Source organism: Cyprinodon tularosa, unplaced genomic scaffold (assembly GCF_016077235.1).
Source record: "Cyprinodon tularosa strain WSP-4 unplaced genomic scaffold, ASM1607723v1 ctg320, whole genome shotgun sequence".
Taxonomy (NCBI): domain Eukaryota; kingdom Metazoa; phylum Chordata; class Actinopteri; order Cyprinodontiformes; family Cyprinodontidae; genus Cyprinodon; species Cyprinodon tularosa.
The window spans coordinates 241,632-263,102 of record NW_024039031.1 but is presented as its reverse complement, the minus strand read 5'-3'; the positions used below and the strand labels follow the sequence as shown (position 1 = coordinate 263,102).

General features: G+C 36.9%; 1 protein-coding gene across 2 annotated transcripts in view; it reads left to right on the top strand.

The window, feature by feature from the left end:
* Positions 1–11,648: 11,648 nt before the first annotated feature.
* ajap1 (adherens junctions associated protein 1) overlaps positions 11,649–21,471 on the top strand; it is an 82,973-nt gene continuing 73,150 nt past the window's right edge. The window contains exon 1 of one of the 2 annotated variants that reach the window (XM_038293112.1): positions 11,649–12,493. In XM_038293112.1, the coding sequence (XP_038149040.1) occupies positions 12,465–12,493 (29 nt within the window). In that variant the 5' untranslated portion in view covers positions 11,649–12,464. The remainder of the gene's footprint in view (positions 12,494–21,471) is intronic. The other variant, XM_038293114.1, reaches the window with a different exon arrangement.

Genomic DNA, 21,471 nt, shown 5'->3' with positions numbered 1-21,471 from the left:
GTGAGTAGAAAATGAAGGCTAATCATGTTTTGGGTGTACTATTCCTTTAACTAGTGTGTCAGACTCATTTTGAATTGACATTAGGTTGGTACAACGTTAAGTAGCTTCTGATGTAGTTAAGCTACTTTGAACACATTAGTGTAACTTAGCTTGCTATAATTCTTTAGGTGGTAGCTGTTGTGTAGTGAAGCTTAATTTATTGTTGAGTAGCTGATAGCTTAGCTCACTACACTGGACAAGTAGCTTGCCCAACACTGAAAGCTGAGGCATGCAAGAGCAAAAAAAAAAAAAAAAGAATCAATCCAGAGTTTGTTTGATTGTTTATTTGTAATGTTTAATGGAGACAAGGACACAGGATTCACTTAATTCGGTTCTGTTTGTAAATATAAACACTTGATAAACTTTCTAAATTATCACCTAAATTTTAACCATTTAGCCATGCCGCATGGTGGAGCAGCATAACTTCTCTGCTGTGCTTAGAAGGCACAGCAGCATATCAGAACAGCACACCCAAACTTCTAATAGCAGTTTAACATTGCTGTACGCTGAAAGTAAAAAGTATTTCACATTTGCTTAGCTTTTTTTATACAGTAATCTATTAGATTGCTGTTTTGTTTTATCTTATAAATGTGACCTGTTTAATAGTGTGTAAGAAAACGCTTCTTAATGTATTCATTCAGTGTTTAATATAGTTGTCACAATATTTGTTAAAATATGATGTACTGCTTTTCTAAACTCATCCTATTATACAAAAACATCTAGCCATTTGTGTTACGGAAAATTCCTCCTGGTACAAGAGAAACCTCAGGGTTTTAAGAAAATGGCAGATTAGCAATTAAGTTTTAGTCAATCAGTAACATCAAGTAACATTGTTTTAAATAATCAGTCAATAACTTTCATCCCTTATTGAAACACCTTTTTTTTTTTTTTTTTTTTTTTTTTTTACATTAAATGTTTAATATATCTCCACATCTATAGCACCAACATACACCGTGCGGTTCCAGGAGCTGACTCTGCAAAAGTTGCCCCTCATTTCTATGGCCTGGAGTTTGCAGCGTCCTCCTCTCTTACCCTTGAATTGTTCCTTTGCTGAAAGCCAAGATTGGAACTGTATCTTAATCCAGGGGCAGGGTGTTTTGCACGGACAAACGATTTCAGGTGGGTAATGAGAAATCCATCTTCTTGGCCTGTTTATATTTTTTACAAAGCTAAACCACTTTTCCTGCAGACAGGTTCACAGGGGATACTTAGAGGGTTTACTCCATTTTGGCTCATTGTTTTTTTTTTATTATGAGCTGCCACAGGTCAATTCCATGTATACTCTCCTGTCAAAAACTTGTCTTTAAAATATATTCTGAAAATATGAAAATGAAAGTCCTTTTTCATCGTATTAATACACCGTTGTTTATCTGACTCTGCAATATCAGTTATATATACCTATAACCTCGAATTTACTGTTAAATGTTCAAGTCTATCTCTTTGAAGTGTTAAATTTTGCATTTGAGCAAAATTCAGAAATGCCCACAAGTTCAATAATTTATTCAAAGCCTGTGAATTCTTTAAAAAATAAAATGGCATGTGAAGCGACTGAGTTTCTGTAAAGCCACAGCCGTGAAAGCAGAGTACGATTCACACAAAACTCAGCCCACAAGTGCTGCTGCTCAGAATGACTCAGTCTAGTTTAGCACATACACAGCAGTACTCTGAACCCTCTTCCTTTTAATGCACACTCTCATGGCGGGGTGTTAATGGCTTACACAACAGATGTTTATTATGCTGCGTTTAGATCCATGTGAGATGAAACCACCTGCAGCCCTAAACATACATGACAACCAGCGACCCACTATCTCTCTAACAGGCAAAATGAGGCTGTTCACACGTACGCCGGTTTCGTTACGTGAGCGAAGATGAACGTGTGAGGATGAGGACTCACACAAACATGAATCCAGAGGAAGACAACATGCAAAACAGTGAATGTGGGAGATGGAGTGTGAATGAGAGCAGAGAGATGGAGGAAGAGGAATAGAGAAACGGAGCGATGACAGCTTCCATCTGCTGGAGAGTTGCTGATGGTTTCCTCAGACAGTCACGTCCACTTGGATCAGGATGTATGCGTACACAGTAATGAAGTAATGAGAGTGTTTAACAGAAGTGTGTTTTATAGCAACAATTAGCGGGGGAGGAATGTTGCCTCATCATGTATGGAGCAGTCAGTTTTATACACAGCTGCAATTCATCTCACTGGGAGAACAAGAACTCCTTTCATAACCACAGTGCCTGGCAAAAATACTCTACCTTTTTAACTTCTTCATTTAACAACCACATTCATCAATGTATTTTTAGGAATTTTGAAAACAATACAACAATTAATTAAGTGTAGTGTTTTAATAATCAAGTGAGATAAAACTGATGTAACATCAATCTAAATACATTTATTATCACCCACCTCCTTAGTCTGATACCTGAAGAGTGTGTTGCAAGCTATTGCCTTCTAATTACAAAGCATGCAAAACACAGTTGTTATAGGAAGGCTTATAAAGGTTTCAAAGACTAGAGAACTTGAGTAAAGAAAATAAAATAAAAATAAAAACCAGCCCCATGAGGATCCCAGGAAGTTTACAAAAGAATATTTGGGGAAATTGCAGCAACATTTGGGTTATTAAAACTGAATTCAAAGCTTTGAAGTGTTTAGTAAGCACCACTGCATCCATCTTCAAGTAAAAAAACAAAAACAAAATGAGTATGGCTTAATCTTTAAATCCACTGAGAAATTCCATCTGTTGATCTGACAAATACTAGTCATTCTGTTCACAAATCTGACCTTTGGAGCAACATTTTTTTTAGAATATAATATGATGAAAAATAGAGAAGACAGTTGTTTTTTGGAACAATTTTCTCAGTTTAGATAAGGTTAATATTGGACACTGGTCTACAAGAAAATGAAATTTGCAGCACAACACTGAACTCGTTGGCTCAAATTTACTAAAGTAAAAATGCAAATGTGTTGCAAAAAAATATACAAATAAATAATTTAAAAAAGCTTTGGAAAAGGTTAAAAAAATGAATTATGATAAAGCTATTTACATGCATCAATCAAGCGGAACATTATGGCGATAGCCGTACTGCTCCACTTTGAAAGCAAAATCTGTTGGGCCCTTCTATGGCATCAAGACAATTATACTTATTGCCACATCGCCAGGCGGGAACTGTAAAAAAAAAAAAAGAAAAGGAAAATAAAAAAGCTTAAAATAAACTGATAGCGACAGAACATCTATTATTGAATGAGAAAACTCAAGGTACTGGAATACTTGATGGGCCATTAAAGCAAAATAAAACATACATACTGATTCACAGAGTAAATATGGCTTAAAAAGTTAAAGAAAATTCTGAAGGAACCTATAATGAGATGGAAGAGCAGAAACTTATACAGAGAAACTAGTGAACTGGAAAACAACCCATTATTAGAATGGCTCAGTAAACAAAAAGGTGATAAGTGATATTAGTAACAGACAAATAAGATGGAATACCCTGTAACCAATCTGACTTAGGCCTTGTCCGCAGAAAAAAAGAATATGATATAGCTTCATAAACTGCTCAGAAAGAAAGTGTACTTTGCACCAATAAGGACGCCGTAGTACATATGCCAGGCCCTTTGGTGGTGCTGTGAGACTGTCACAGAATCCCAATGTCGTTGTTAAAATAAAGATGTTGTTCAGAGGTACACTCTAAAACATTAAACAGGCGTTATCTGACTTCTGACTATCTGACCTCTCTGGCATCTAGTTATAAAAATAGTCTATTTTTCTCTCAAAATGTTGGCCTCATTTGAATACAAGGGTCAAAATAACAAAATATTCTTATCATTACATCTAATCCCATCTCTGTGTAAATGTGACCTAAGTTTCAGCTTTTATACAAAGTCAGATGGTCAAAGATTTCAGTTTTTTTCAAACGTGATATTTCTGTGCGCAAAAACTTAATCAATCATCAGAATCAGAAAACCAATATCAATCATCTTATTTCTTATTTAAGAAATACATTTTTAGATTTTTCACGATGAGTTCATCTTTTGGAGTTTTATTTGTTTCTTAATCTGGGTGCTTTTCTCTGTAGTCTGAGAAGTAGTATAAAATAACCAATTCAGTTTTTATAGGTACATGGAGAGGCTTGGTTCTTTTCTCCAGGTCCTCCTCTTGTTAATCTACGCTTTGTGAGGACTTCTTAGGAATTCCAGCTATCAAAAGTTGAAATAGCTGCTCTAGGATGCCATCACACAGAGAAACCGAGCCATAGAGCCAGTGGGAGGTTTAGCCCAGCAGATCAACTTATTGGATTTTCTTGCATTAAATATTTATCTTGTAGCAACCTTGATAGGTTTGTTATAATTCCTGCATAAACCCCCCCCCCCCCCCCCCCCTAAAAAAAAAAGGAATAAAATAAAATGAATAAATTAGAATAAAAAAAATACTTATAGCAACATAGTATCTCCTATAGAAAATGCATTTTCTTCTGTTTCTTAGTTCTGGTAGGGCTCCCATTGAAACATCCAATAAGATGGGCCAGACAAACCAGCTGCTCACTCCGCCACACTGAAACATTAGGCTTGGTTAGAATCTCTCTTTTGCTGAATTTTGGTACCTGTTGACCAAATTGGTAAATTGAACTGTAACAATAACAGGTCCAGAAACTCAATCCCTTTCACTGTTAGAATACAAATTATTTCCGTCAAACAATAATTCAATCAGCTTCTTTGCTTAGAACTGTTAAGATGCTTCCCATTTTTTCCCCCTCCCAATCTGTCTCCCTTTGAATTAAACTTCGATTTTAAAACTGGGAATTCAGGGCAGTAAAACACTTCCCTTAATCTCTCGATGGCTCAGTAAACTCTTGATCAAAGGTACATTTTTAATTAGTTTAGATGTTTAAAAGTAGCATTTCTTTAATTATTTATCCATTTTTTCTCTCTGTATCTACTTTGTGTAATTTCGTAAATAAATCTTAAAAAAACAAGCTTTTGCTTTATTGGTAGAATAGATAAAATAAAAATACTGGATGTTGTCTATATAAATGATATACAATCATTCAAAAGCTGAGAAATTAATCAAAATTTATCTCAAAGCTACAGTGTGTAATAATTACAGGGATATACAGTCAGAAATGTAATATATTATACATAACTATGTTATTTATCATCATCTACGAGCTCAGCCTCTTAACCTTAATATTTGCGTTGCCTTAGAATTCATTATTTATAATTACATAGGAGCGGGTCTCGCAGCCATGGAGGCAGACATCTTTGCGCTACGGCAGCGCAGAGCCAACAAACTAGTGATTGCGAGATCGCCAAAACGTCACAACGATGTAGAAAAAATAACGGGTATATTTATTATCTTAAGTCTACATGAAATCTATACCCTACACAGACTAATGAAATACTATCTGTAAAAGTATCTATGTAAACAAACCTCATCACTTGAGAAGGTAGGTAATGCGGACGTCGTGGAAGACATTTTGTCCCGTAACGCTCGCCGTACTGTTGGGGGGGAGAAGCGGTGGGGGGGAGATGTTCATGTTGCTGCAGTCTGCAGTCTGACCGCTAGATGTCGCTAAAAGTTACACACTGTAGCTTTAATATACCGTAAGTATTTTTTGTGTTGAACCCTTTTTAATAAGTAAATTAGAGTCTTTTATTCACAAATATCCATAAAGCTCTCTGATATGATGTAAATATTTGGTTTTGGATTTTTTTTTTAATCTTCAAAAAAATTGATGAAAAATATTGTCAACTGAGAAGGAAATAGATTTTTAAAAGACTGATAGTTTGTCTTTGCACATTAATGCATAACTGCATAGTTTTTTAACAATGAAAGAAAGCAATTTGAAAATGTGCACTCAAAACACTCTTTTGGAGATGTTATTTTCCAGGAAAAGCTTGAGTGTTTGCAAAGGCTGAAACAGGTGTGACGTGTTCATCGGTTAGACACTTTGACCCAGAGGTGTACAGGGAAGGCTGCCTTTTTCTCTCTTTTTCTCACGCAAGACTTGATGTTGTCATGGATAATATTTTCACCTATTCTGCTGTGCGGTAACATCAGCACATTGATTCTAATAAAAAGAGAAATTTGCCTACCGCTTAGTTCTTGTAGTACAGGTGTGTTAAAAGCCTCCAGGCTGACAGTTTAATTTTATTTTCATGTTGAATAAGAGAGATAGTGAAACTATAGCATGTAATAGGAAGCTGTTTTCACTTTGGATTCAGTATTTGGGAAAAAATTCTCCAGAAAATATGTTTTTTGCCTCATCTTAACAGAGCTCTAAAATCTGCTTGATGTGATTGATTCTGATGTTCTGAGTTCTTACATCATGTCCCTGTAGTACTGTAAAGTACACTTTATGTGTTTTTCTCTCACATAATAAATAAATTAATTAAACCTTAAGAATCTTATAACTTCAAATATATTCTTACATGTATTCAATTTGAAGTGTTCCTGTTTGCCACAATAAATTACACTGGCTACATTTATAATAAGTACTTTTCAATACAGTATATGGTTCTATGGCAACAGACAGAAGAAGAGTGGGCTGAAAAAACACCTATATGACACTATTAAAGGCCACCATGTTGTAAAAAAAATGAGGTCATTAAAAAGAAGGTGCAGAATTTTCAGTAAATTTAAAAGATATGGTATTTGTGTAAAATGAATTTTAGAATTTACCAAGAAGGAGGTGAAAGGGGATCTCTCACTCCTCTCAACAGGGATTACTTTTTTGCTGAATTCAACACAGCATAAAGCACTTTTACAGTATGTTCTATATCAGGGGTCACCAACCTTTTTAAGGCTGAGGGCTACTTCATGGCTACCGAGTCATAGGAAGGGTTACCAATACTGACCTATGAACTGGAGGGATCAGTGTTCACCTACAGTAAATCTCATCCATAAAAACTAATTTTTATTCTTATTTTATTCTTTTATTCATTTCTAATTTTCTTTTTAATATTGTCATTTTGAAACCACTGAAATATGATGAAATAGTTAACATGATGAAATTATACATAAATTATTAAAAAGAAGAGCAATAGAATAAAAAAAAATTAAACTTAACCCACTGAGTGAGTTCTTCTGTTTTCAGAAGACGAAGAGGGCACCCCATGTGGTCCTTGAGGGCCCTTTGGTGCCCCCGGGCACCACGTGTGTGACCCGTGTTCTATATATTTGCACCAGTTTTAAGACATGCAAACCTAAGGGTGGGGGTAGTAGACAAAGATACATTGTTCATGTTTTTTTATATCTTTTTATATATCTCGCTTTAGTCACTTTTCTCATTTTTTTTAAACTTTTGTTCGAAAATCTTTGAGACAGGCTACCAACACTCACTGGACACTTTATAAGGTACATTTGTCGGCTGCACATCTATGATGTAAATCTCCCTTTCCACCACATCCCAGAGGTGCTCTATTGGATTGAGATCTGGTGACTGTGATGGCCATTTAAGCAAAGTGAACTCACTGCCATGTTCAAGAAACCAGTCTGAGATGATTCAGGCTTTATGACATGGAGTGTTATCCTGCTGGGACTATGCATCAGAAGATTGGTGCACTGTGGTTATAAAGAGATGGACATAGTCAGCAACAATACTCAGGTATCCTGTGGCGTTGACTCAATGCTAAATTGGTACTAAGTGGCCCTAAGAAAATACCCTCCACACCATTAGACTACAACAAGCCTGAACCGTTGATACAAGGCAGGATGGATCCTGGCCCTACCATCCGAATGTTGGAGCAGAAGCCGAGGCTCATCAGACCAGATAACATTTTTCAAATCTTCTGTTGCCCAATTCTTTAGGGTCTAGTGTGAGTGAGCTTCCTGTCACAGAGGGGATATTTGCTGGTGGCTGGGTCGACCTGTGTTACTGCACAACTGAGAACATTTCTCAATCAAGATGGCTAGCGTGTATAAGACAAACGATCATCTCTCTATACCCCTGATGGTATTTCAACCAAAGATGTAAACCAGGAATATCTTCTCCATAAAATTTGTCTTCTTGTGAATCTCTTTAATGTGTACTCTGTGATTGTTCTAAACAACAAACAAGTGGACCTCAGTTTGTCTCTGACCTTCACGGAAAAGGTCTTACCTGTGTCCAGCAGTTCTCAGTCTTCATCATCTGCCTGTCCCCTCAATAGTACGACGTCTCTTGTAAGTACCAACACTATCGGATCCCACTCACTTTCTGCTGAACATCTGGGGTACAGTATGCAGAGCCCGCTTAATCAAATCACTACAGATCCATGCTACCTCCCCTTCATCTCTCAAGTAAGAAAATCAGTCAGTCATCAGTTTTCATCAACCAACTCCTTACTGATCAGTCTGCTTACTTCCCTCAGACCAACCAGAAAGTTCAACAAACTTCCTGCAGTTCTGCGCTTCCAGACTTTTTTTGCTTTTGAAAATAAAACGTTAAAAAATGTGGTTCTCCGTGTGATTCTGCATGTGTGTCAATAAATTGTAAAAACCAACATGACAAATTTTGGTCAGCCTAAGCAAATTGTAGCCTCAGTTTCCTGTTCTTAGCTGACAGGAATTGGCACCTGGTGTGGTCTTCTGCTGCTGTAGCCTCAAGGTTTGACATGTTGTGCATTCAGAGATGCTCTTCTACATACTTTAGTTCTAACTAGTGGTAATTTGAGTCATTGTTGCCTTTCTATCAGCTTGAACCAGTATGGCCATTCTGATCTGACCTCTGGCATCAAGAACTCACTTGCGCCTACAGAACTGTTGCTCATTGGATGTATTCTCTTTCTGGACCCTTTTCTGTAAACAGAGAGGGTTATGCATGAAAATCCCAGTAGATCAGCAGGTTCTGAGACACTCAGAGAAGACAATATGACACCAACAACCATGCCATGTTCAAATAAACTTAAATCACCTTTCTTTCCAATTTAGATGCTCGGTTTGAACAGCAGCAGTTCGTCTTCACCATGTCTGCATGCCTAAATACACTGAGATGCTGCCAGGTTACAGTACTGATTAGAAATTTTCGTTAACAAGCCTCTGGACAGGTGTACCTAATGAAGTGGCTATTGGGTGTATGTCAAGTTTTCTTTGTATTTATTATCAGTATTACAATTTGTCTAAATATTTTTTCTTTATTATCTCCAACTAGATGGTTTCGTGTCTTTTACAAATTTTTAAGTAAAATTCCCTGTTTTTGGACTTGGTACACGGCTGTCTTCAAAATAAAAACATATAGATCTCATGTTATACTTTAAATATGATATCTCCCTAAACTTTTTCATGTGTTAATGTCAAAACTTCTTGGTATGTTTGGCACAAACACAGCTCAGTATATCACCAGAAGGACAGCACACTCTTTTTTAAACATACTAGTGGTGGTAGCGTCAAGCTCTCTGGTTACCTTTGTGTCAGATGGATCTTTATGGTCAATTTGGATATTAAAATTAATGCCAGACAGCTTTGTTTTTGTTTTTTTCAATTGTACACCTAAAATTTTAGGCATACAATAGAAAGTTCAACAGTAATAGTAACATTATCTTTAAGTATCAATGTGAGTCCAAACATTCATCGATATTATTAAGACACTGACTCTAATAAAAATTAAAAAAAGTAGTTTTAGATTGGCCAAAAATCTAAAGACCTTATCTGCCATAAATATTATTTCAGTTAAAATTAACTTAAAATGTGTATTAGTAAAAGGATTTACAAAATTGCACCACAAAATGAAAGATGGCTTTTCCTTTCTTTTTCTATTGAAGTTTGTCTTACAAGTAGGCAGGTTGACGTATTGATCCTGATGAGCAAAAGTCACACGCTGCTGACCTCACCAGGGCTGATCAGCTCCAGTCCCAGGGCAGTAGCATCACAGTATACTTTCACCTCGGATGCACAGTCATCAGATGACTGACGTTCAGTCCTCTGACACTTTCTTTTTTTCGTTTATTACTCAGGCCAGCCACAAGCAGAGCAGTGGCTCTGTTCCTTTGAGGTTCGGTCAGCTATGACATTGAGCAGACGTTTCGGGTAGATTTCTCTCAGCAGCCATTTTAACGTGCCAGATCAGACAATTTTTAGATACATTTCACCCAAGGATGAAAAAAAAGCTTCACAGTTCAAAAATAATTATTCTCCATTCTCCCTTCATTTGCTTTGTTGGGAAATTTAAAAGATTTTGAAAAAGACTAACCCTTTGAAATTTTCGCCATTTTGTCTTATTTCACCCATAAACACATATTTTTACATGAAAAACCAGATAAAAAGAAGTATATAATATGAAAATAACACAAGAGTCTTATAACCCAGAAAAAACCAAACAGGGAAAAAAAAATGGAAAGGAGTTTAAAAAAACAAAACAACATTCCAAGTTTTAAAATCTCTTTTTATGAGGGTAGACAATGGTGCACAAATCACAGAAGCAGTCAAGGCATCATAAGGTTCTCCAGGAGGAGCTGCAGAGACGCCCTTTTTGAAGAAGACAAAAAGGACTCCTGTTTGTAGTTTGCTGCCCTGTAATATATGATAAAAATATTGCATTTGGGATATCAGTCCACATCACCCATGGGTGGTGATGAGGCATTATGCTTTGGAGACAAGCTAATCAGATTCAGTGGGATGATTGATGGAATTAAGGACAGAGAAATCCTAGAATAAATCAAGGTTGCAAATGACTTTAATCTTTCCACAAAACCACCAACATGAACGCAAAGACAAAGCAACTGATTAGTTTGAACAAAATATATTAATGTGGAAGATTATCCAGCTAAAGCACTGAGCAAAATCAGTTTTTTTAATTACTTTTATTTATTTTATAATTATTTTTTTAAAACAGTGTCCTGTCTGGTGATGTGGTGATAAGAATAATTGTCTTGATGCCAAAGAAGGGCCCAACAGATTTTACTTTCACAAGTGGAGCAGTACGGCTATTGCCATAGTGTTCTGCTTAATTTATAGCTTTATTATAATTCACGAAGGGAGTTTTACAGATTTTATGGACACTGCAATGGAAAAAAAAGGAGAAAAAGTAAGAAAGGGGAGATAAAAGGGAGATAACGATTAAACATCTCCAGTCTGCTTCATCACCTGCAAAGAGATGCAAAAACAAAGGATATAGTATAAGAGATACAATAAAATAGCTCCTGGATAAGTAGTATTATTTAATCTGACCTGTAAACTGTAGCTGAAGATAGGAATATGGGCTTTCTGTATGGGAAGTGAAGTACAATCTGATTGGGAGAGGAACATTTCATGTTAACAGATATAACCCATCCAGTGATTAAATCCGAGTTATTCTGACATATCTCAAATTTGTATTTATAGAATAGTTTACCTGCATGTATCATTTTGCTTCTACTTAACCATTACGCGCTGTTTATGGATGGCCTGTCAGATCAAATCCCATTAAACGACTTAAAAAAAACGTAAATATTTTGGAAAATGAAGCTGCAAATGCATTTCCCTAACAAATTACACTTCAGTCATGCTGACACCTGTGCAGGTAAGTGCAGCTCTGCCCTCCATCAACACGCCATGTGTGCGCGCGCGCTCCTACATGAAGCGCAGCGCTCTGGCACATGACATATTTGGCTTTAAAGTGACGTCACGACAACGTGGGGCTCGGCAGGCAGGTCGTTCGTCAGTCTGAGAGAAGAGGAGCAGCAGGAGGAGACGGACCGTCCTCCTCTCCTCTGTAATGACAAGCTCTCATCCCCCCTCTCTCTCCAACTCCTCATCCTCCAGGATTCTCCCTCATCGCGCTCCTTCCTCCTTTCCTCACTTGCGCCTATTTTCCATCATTTCTTTTCATCCTTTTTTACTTTCTCTAAACCCCTCCTCAACCCTTAACACCTCCAAAGATGTGAGGAGATAATGAGGACCCCCTGCGTGCGCTGCTGACTTGGATCCTCCGTGCATCCTTATCATCCGCTCTCAGTGTTTTTTTCTCTCTCTCTCTCTTTTTCTTGGACGTCCATCTGCCTCTTAGAAATGTAAGCGGCGTGCTGTCAGTTCAGTGATGAAGAAGCCAACAACTTGCCCTCTTTTCCCTGCACCTTATATATTTGCTCTTTCCGATGGAGGAAAGGTATAAATGCTTTTGCGGGGAGGCAAAGTTTGAGGGCACCTGCTCACCTGTCCGCCTTTGCTTTTAATTAATATCCAGGAAGAGGACAGAACAACAGATGAAGAACTTCTGAGCAAACTGACATTTGTTCTGGCATTTTTATTTATTTTTTTAAGTGGGATTTGTCCGCCTTCTTGGAGGAATTCGATGTGCGCCACGTTGAAGGATATGGCTTAAAACGACCATGCTGGCTTTGACAGCTGGAGTAAGGTCCGTTACTTGAGTGCTTTTGTCTCTACAAACCAGAATTTGCCCCCAGACTTTGGTGGAAAGCCGTCCAAATGGGAGGGTACCTGGAGGACTGAGGCGGATTCGGCAGCCGAGATAAGATGTGGATGAAAAGAAGCGCTGCGCGCAGGTGAGATCTGTTTGCTGGGAAATTAAAATATAAAGGTCGGGATTAATAATGTCACAAAATGCTTCTTTAAACCGTCTTTTTACATTCTTTTCAAAATTTAACACCTCTTTTCACAGCAAGTCTGAGTTAAAACCTACGCCATGGCAACTTATAGCCAAACGTCGATAAAAATCCACTCGGAATTTATCATTATTAATATTATAAACAGAAAAAGAAGAAACATTATGAGAATATTTCAGGTTGTGTTTTTATTTTATTCGAAAACATTGTTTTAGTGAAGAAACAATTTTGAAAGGTTCACATCGAGGACGCTAGGGGGCGCCAACAGCATGGTTCAAACGACTCACACGCGGACAGAGAAGCCAGCGCGCGCAGAGCTGCAAGGTTAGCCCTGACAGCTCCACCTCACTGTGAAACAACATATGGGAGATGCAATTATATGATTCAGTGATTATAAGGTGACTAATATAACCCTTATGTAAATATATTGTTTTATTTACCAATAAATTAAACATTTTGATATTGAGGAGGTTTGTGCTTTAAAAGTTTATTTTTGTATTTATTTTTTTGCTTTGCAGTTCAGTTACCTAATTTTAACTTGGGTAGATAATAGTATTTCACCGGATGATACTAAAGCAGATTCTCTAAGCTTGATTTGACTAGTTTCAATGGTCTTGCTACTGAAATATGCTCTATAAAGGCACTTGCCTTGCCTTGACTGAACTGATAATATTTTCTAATTTGGTATTTTTCTATAACACTTTTTCCTACGTTTATGAAAAAGATGAAAAGCATACTTTTTAGGTTAGCCTTCTTAGTAAGTTTCCAACCAACAGCCAAAATTTGACATATAATTCTTCCATGAAGTATCTGTAATTGTTTGTTCCTAAATGAGCAACAGTCTAATGTTATTCAGGTTCTGTTACCACACGCCAAATCTTATTCCTGCCTGGCATATATAATTCCTACCCCTTTCCATGCCCTATATTTATTATGCATGACACACTCCCCACATCCTAGGCTGACCGCACAGGGTGATGGCAGTGCATGGCGTCGACAGAGCAGCAGATGCATAAGATGATGAAATGGTTTCAGATCTGGCATGGTCTAAAGTTCAAATAGATTAGTTTTTCCTTTTTGAGGATTTTTTTTTGGCACTTGCTGAGAGGTGGGGGGGCGGTGGCATCAGAGTTGAAATGCCTGGAGAAACGGCAACTGGCGCTATCTCTACAGCAGCTTGTTATAAGTTGTAAGCCTCTTTGTCTCCAATAGTAACTGAAAGGCTGCGTCGATTGCTTTTGTCATGCATTATCAGTCTCTGATGGTAAACGGATCCTCCCAGGAAAAAAAATCTTACTGTTCCTAAGGTGTTTGTTTATGTGCAATGGAAAGAGGGAGTTGTGAACTATGAGCATGTGTGGAAACAGCAACTGTACCTGTTGGAGCAGATAAAGAACAAACTGCCCTCAGAATGGAGATATGTGGGCGTAAATGTAACAGTACTCATTTAGCAAACTAAAAAAAAAAAGAACCGATGGAAAGAAAATCAAAAACACCTTTTGCTTATTATATGATGTAAATATGATATTATATGATATCTCCTTATTTATTATGTATTTGGGCGACTACTTTATTGAGACTCTCAGTACAAAAATGCCCAATAATCACATTTTATTATATACTTTAAATGACCTGACTGAAATGATGCTGTTATTACTGTAAAAACAATCTTATGTGCCATTTAATATTAAATACAAGAGTTTTACGAACAAATAGGTGATTTATAATTTGTCTTAGATCTATGTTGAGACTATATATGCAACCCCTATTAATGAAATATAAAAAGATTTAAAGATAATCTTACATGTTTGCAGCATCATTGTCTGACACTAACTCTTCAATTTGAATACATATATTCATCAGATGGGGGATGGGCCTATAAGAATAAACAATACATGTTTTAGTATCAAAGTCAATACTGGACCCCAATTGCTATCAAGCAAGAACAATAGGATGATAAAGGAGGAAAAACTTTAGTATACTGTTAAAGAACTTTAGGATAAAGATTAATTCTAGGGGGTCAGAGGTTCAGCATATCAACCATTTAATGCAATCACTTACTGTAGGAGGCATTCCAGATTCAAGCATGAGAATGTTTCTGGAGGTTAGATCTTTTTGCGAGATCTTTGATACTTTCAGCCATTTTTGCCTTCAAAGGCTGTATAAACTTCGTTAAAGGGCATCATATCATTAATTCAAATATTGATTGGCCTTAACTAAAAACTTTAATTCATTATCATTTGTTTTTACATTTTTTTTGCCAGCCAGTTATTCTATGATAATTCTTGTTCAGTGTGGATTTGTTCCCACACTGAAATAAAATGATTTTTTTTCCTCAAACGTTCTATCTGAGATAATGCAATAACAGATGCTTCTCTTAGCCTTTCTGTTAATCTTTACTGCAGTTGCCAATAACTGTAAACATCTGTTCATTAAAATGATTGAATGTTTAAATACTCAACTGAAACAATAATGCAAAAGCTATATATGGAGGATCATTTGTATTTTTGTAGTACACAAATAGGTTTTCTCATCCTGCCAATTAAATGAAAATAATGTTTTCTTTCAGCACTTACACTAATTCAATATTCTAAATGGGGTATTTGTTTTGTATTATTCGGATATAAATATGGCTGCAGGCTGTAAAAACTGCCAAGAAAATGATTGTTTGTGAGCAACGTTTGTCTTATATCTTTTTGTGCCCCTCTCATTGTAAAATATACTCCATGCACATGATGAATATTCCCAGTGGAAGATAAATGCATGTGTGATCCAAGTTGAAAGTGTCTGTAATTGTGTATAATTTGAGTTTGCTGGCCACTATTAATCTCTGCCAGGCTCTGCATCTCGGCACTAAATCTTTCAGGGACATCACAGTTTTTGCTTCCCCTCAACCAACCAACACACAGGAGATGCTATCGGGGTTCAGATTCTTGTGTCTCTATAATATAAGTGGCAGAGACACCCTTTACCTTTCCCAAGGACCTTCATTTTAAGTAGAGATGTCCCAAAGAGGTTACTGATTCCTGTGGTGTCTAAACATTTCTATCTGGATAAATATTAGATTTACTCAAGCATTGATAACACGGATGAAAAGGAAGGTTTATTAGATAATATGTAAACTGAACACTATGAACACTATGTCCTCATATCAGTATTCATGGAGAGCGTGTGCTTAGTATGCTGTGTTAGCCCTGCGTTAAATTGTGGTTTGTATCTGACTAATGGTCTAATTCGGGATAATATAACTGCCTTGATGAACAAGACCCGCTAAATACTCAAAACAGTTTAGTGACATCAGCGGTCTGCTGTTGTTGAACTGTATATGACCCGACTCTTTGCTCTCAGAACTAGCTTTCATGAGAACTCCAGGGCAAAGTATGTCCCCCACGTATGGGAGGGGGCATCAGACATCCAGATAGTCCTATGATTTAGGTGCCATCTTAATAGTCTCTATGATGGTTATTAACTGGGCCTCTCTGGAGCGTGATTAACCTAATTTGCAGTGAAATAGGCTGAGTTGCTTCTCTGAGATCCTATCTTCTGGAGGTGTATGTGCGTGTGTTCTAACCACCTGTGCTTAGCAGTCTGTCAAATTCCAGGTGGACTAGGACAGGTTATCCCCATATGATCACTAAAGACACAAAGTAAGAATCCAACTGTGGCTGTTTGACCAATTCAGAGATCCCACTCAAGTTCAGAGACATTAGAACATTTTTCAGGCTATTGATGGCAACTGAAGAAAAGTACAAAAGTCGCAGTTGCCATTGTGGTTCTTTTTACTCTGCAACACATTCTGTTAATGTATATTGGATGCTTTAGTTGAGTAGACTTGGGTTTATTTTATGGCCTCGGGGACACTGCTCACACCCTGGCTGTTAAAACTAGGCACTGTGACCAAAGAAGAAAATATTCAGTAGCATTAATATTATCTCCTTTTTTATAGGACTTCTCTAAAGTTCTTTAGTCCATGGAAGCGAGCTGCAAATCAGAAGATACTGATAAGATCTAAAAACTTCTGATGATCTTCAGACCAGGAGTGCTTTTCAACCTATCAACTATAAACTGCTTAAATCTGGAGCTGTGCATAAAATACCAACAAACTGGTGTCTGATTGAGAAATCTGATGGTAATTTAGTCCATCCAGCCCTATTCTTGCTCCTGTTCATGCATATCTATCAAAACTAAGTGTCATGTTTCCTGCCGAGGTCGGAGAGCCAAAGACAAAGTAATTGTTTCAAAAAATTTCTCCTAATTGTCTTTTCTCTTTCTGTGAGTTTTTCAGATTGAAATTCCCAAACACTTCCCAAAGTTAGATTTTCTGAGGATAACAAGCTCTAAACATAAAATTACATTTCTGTTTTATCCATTGTACTTCAATATGTAAAAAGAAAGGCAAACAAACAAATTAAAGAAAAGGTTATTCAAAAATGTAATAATGCTGCTCTGAATATGATGTTTATAAACTGCATGTTTAAAGTTTACCATATTTTTTATTATTGTAAACTGTTTAGATATACCTATCCACATGTTCGCCTCATTTTCTGCACACCTGCGAGAACTGTATCCCTGCTTTTATCTTTACTGCTTCGCTCATAAATTTGCTTAATGACCCAAATCTGCATCTTGTGTGCATCAGCAAACGGTTGGCAATGTGCTACTGATGTTAGATAAATCTTGTGCCTGATTGGCAGCCCTGGCAGTTCGCACCTTGCAGTTTGTCAAGATCAGATCCTTTGAGGTGCTACGCATGAAACATGGTTACTGGTTTTATTTTTTAGTTTTTTTAAAAGTAAAAAAGAACATGTTATTCAAGTTCATAGTGTTTCCTGCATGCAAGAAAAGGTACATCTAAAACACATCAACACATAGTCGGTCCATTAAAATATTACATTCAGTAAGTTATAAGTACCATTTTGTGTATTTTTTTACAAAATAAGAACTTTGTCTTGTTGGGACGGTGCTTAGACCTTGCCTGATTATTGTAGTGAGCGTTTGCAGGATCAATGGTACTTCTATAAAGGATCCAATTTATCCATCGCACCACTTTTTCCATTAACTGGCCCGTGGAGAATCTCACAGCTCAGCTGAAATACTACTTAATAAATGCTTTGTTTTGTTTTTAGCATCTTAATGGTAATTGATGTGGACTGTGGCGTAGGGCAAAGTGAAAATTATTACATCAAAGGGATTTTATAATTGGAGCAATTTTCTAGTTTTTCTGTTTTCTTATTCACCCGGTTTCTCCTAAGCTGTTTCTTTCTGAGCATGTGGGTCATATACACAGAGCTGGAGGAAACTGTGCAGAGGGAGTAATTAATGGGATGATGCAAAACCCTTGGCTGTTGTGTCTTGTACTCCTATTCAACCAGATACAAGGATATATTCACCCCTCAACATTTATAATTAATTAATTATTTTTATTTTTACCTTTAGCCTGATTTCTGGTCACAGCCAGGATTTTTATACTGCAGCCATAGTAGCAGAAGTTCTAGTTTGTTATAGGGGTAAACGTGTCTTTGCGTCTGTGTGTTGAACCCTACTGGGACTTTTGGATGATTTCAATACTCCCCTCCCAGTGGCCTACTCCATGCAGGCAATCCATAAATCTCTGAAAGCCCACGGAAAGCAAACCATGGTGCTTATCTGGGTGATACAAGATATCCACCCAGGCTAGATCAGCTCCTGACCCCCCCAGAGTCAGTTTCTGCTGCACGGCGACTTGTAGATGATATTTTTCAAAGTAAAGAGATTAAATTTGTCTTTTAAATCCTTTGGAAAACAAGTTCTTTACCTAAAAACAGCTGTGTGCTTGATAGCATATGTATTTGCAAAGATTATTCTGGTTCACAACAAGCCCTACAAATCTCGCTGACCTTCGTAGATCTGTGTAACGGTTTGCTTCAAGAGATAAATTAGAAGATATCATACCTGAGGAACTATTGATTTTAAAGGTAAAACATTATATACTACTGTACATATGTAGCACAAGGGGAACAAAGCGAGTACTGATTACTGGCGAGTGAGCACTTACACTGGTCAGCTGTTACCTTATTTTAAGATTCTTGGTCAAATCCATTATTTTCTGGGTTCGTCGAGCATTAGGAGTATGTATGCATGTGTGAATGCCAATCATAGACCAAGATTTAAAGTGTCTGACATTTTTTCCTTCCTACTCTTAAAAATACTTAACATGTGAACCCTAAGAAGAGGCTGCATTACCCAGTGCATGATGCCGGAAACCAATTTAGCTGTTCTAAAACTTGAATAACACATTTTAGGACTTGCACAGCAACTCCCCAAGCAGGTGATATTGGATGGAAAAAGCAGCCTAATGTCTACTGCACCACAGACAGCTGCTAAACATTGCTGGTACAACAAGAAACTCTTACTTTTCAAATGTTTATTAGAAGCCTTTTGGAAATGAGAACAAATGGGAGAAGACTTTGTGGGAGCAAAAGTTATGGAAATGTATCTGTATGAAAATGAACTGGCAGCTGGATTTGAAAGAAAATGCTTCAAATTCTAGATTCTTAAAATGAGGACCTTGTTACCACAGTGGGGGGATTTTTTGAGTTAGATGTTTGCGAGACAGGGCTTTGCTGTTGTCATCCTCCTGTTTGATAAACCATGTGTGGGAGGGGTGAGCAGGCAGAGAGCTTAGAATCAGACTGGCTGTATTGGGTCAAACTGAAGGATGATGCCACTGAGTCTGTGGAGAGCGGGTGTTCAGCCTGAAGCTAACTACGCATCTGATGACCGAATGGTTCATTTAATGCACTTGAAACCGTTTCCCCTCTGTCTCCTAACTTACTTTGTGAAAATCCTTCAAAGTTTATCTCCACACTGGCTGTAAGCACTGCATCAAAGTCCGTCCCATAACTGACAGTCTTCACTGCTTCTCTTTACCTGTATCACTGTATCACACAACATGTTTTCACTTGAAGCATGCTCCTGGTTCTTTCCTCTTGTTCTCTGAGGCAATGTCAGTTCAATTATATTTCAATTCAGTGTATTTATATAGTGCCAATTCACAACATATGTCATGCACTTTACAGAGAAAATTCAACCAGATCATACAGTCAGATTGCTTCAAAGTTTTCTATTTAATGAAAACCAGCTGATTGCATCGACTCATCGACTCTTCAGCAATCCCCACCCCAAGCATGCATGCAGTGACAGTGGAGAGGAAAACTCCCTTTTAACAGTGAGAAACCTCCAGCAGAAACAGGCTCAATGTGAGCAGCCATCTGCCAATGCCGACTGGGGTTCAAGGAGACAGAAGTAGACATAAAAAAAGAAGCATAGATACAAACGGCAACTGTCAACCAGCTCCACAGGCGGCATCGTCCAGGAAACACATGTTGTTTAAATAGCACCTATTCACAACCCATAATATCTCATGGCATGTTACAGAGCCAATTCAACCAGATCACACGTCAAATTGGTAAAGTTTCTAGTCCTGATAATCTGAAGCAACTCTTGATATTTACTATTTCATGTCTCATAACAGCCCTAAATGGGCTGTCAGCCACTACATAACACAGTCAGTAACCTTAGACAGCAGATTAAGGAGAGCAGCACATATTTGAAACCTCTTTGACTGTGATCGATTTTGTCTTAGACACTTAATTATTATCTGGCTATAAATTAGTTTGCGTATGACAAAGAATAAATGGGACTTATATTAAAATATATAATGCAACTTCTATTTTATTAAATATTCATCTTTCTGGCCAAATGTTGAAAGATATGCATGCTTCCCTACACACCGTTTTCTTTTAATGATATCCGACATGTAGCATATTAATTATTACATTACATAAATGTATGTATATGTATGTATAAATTATGTACATGTTATGTTTAACCTGGACCATTAAATCATTTTCAGCAAAATATTGTTTTTTTTTCTAATTAGAACTGTCATCGAACTTTCCAACAAATGAAAAAAATACATTAGTTTTGTATAAGTGAAATTCAATAATTTATATGCATCATTTTTCATACATTAGGGATTTCTGTATCTTTTATAGATTTTCTGTTTGCAGTAGATGTGTGTGAGGGATTTAAAGTAAAGTAACTCATGTATCAAATATGATACACTTGGTTTTAATTCCTAGTTTAAAGTACTGTGTGTTGTAGCTCATTTCCAAAAACATTATTCTCATAATCTTCCTACTTTTTTTCTTCCCTTAGAATTAAAATTAGCTGTATAATCTATCTCGTGAAAGACGGAATAAAAAAAGGGTTGCAAGATTAAAATGCAGAATCCTAATAATGCCAAGAAGTAGAAAAGAATAATAATGTAAAGGTGGATTTCAAGAGCTATGGTTTGCTATTTGATAACCCCACAATATCAGGCTGCTTGTGTGAATGATAGTGAATGAGCGAGGTCCTGAAGTTACTCGAGAGGTCGTCATGTTGTAGCATAACAGATGTCCTTGTACATTTCAGTAAGGTTGCTTTACCATGATACATTAAGGCTTGTAGAAATTTGTACTGAAAGGAGATTTAATTTGCTTGAGTGAAACGTTTGACTTTTGTGGCAGATTAAATCTAATGCACCACTTTAAGAATGTACTTAAGCTTTCATTCAGTGACACCAAAGGGAGTATATTTTCATCCAGTGCTATGGGTAAAGTGCCAGTTAAACTGAGTTTTAAATGGAACAGATGAATAAGTCATGTAGGCTTGTAATTCAAAAACTCAGTATGCAGCAAAAAGCAAAACTGAGGAGAATCAGTTAAAGTATTTTGCATGCTCTAAATTTTTCTGTTTACTTTTTAATTCAATGTTACTCAAATTGATTTATCTAGAATGCATACTCTCTTTTGCATAAAAAAAATAAAATTTCCTAATAAATTACTTTATTATATTTTTGAGGGGTTGGCATTTTTTATTTTTTATTTTTTATT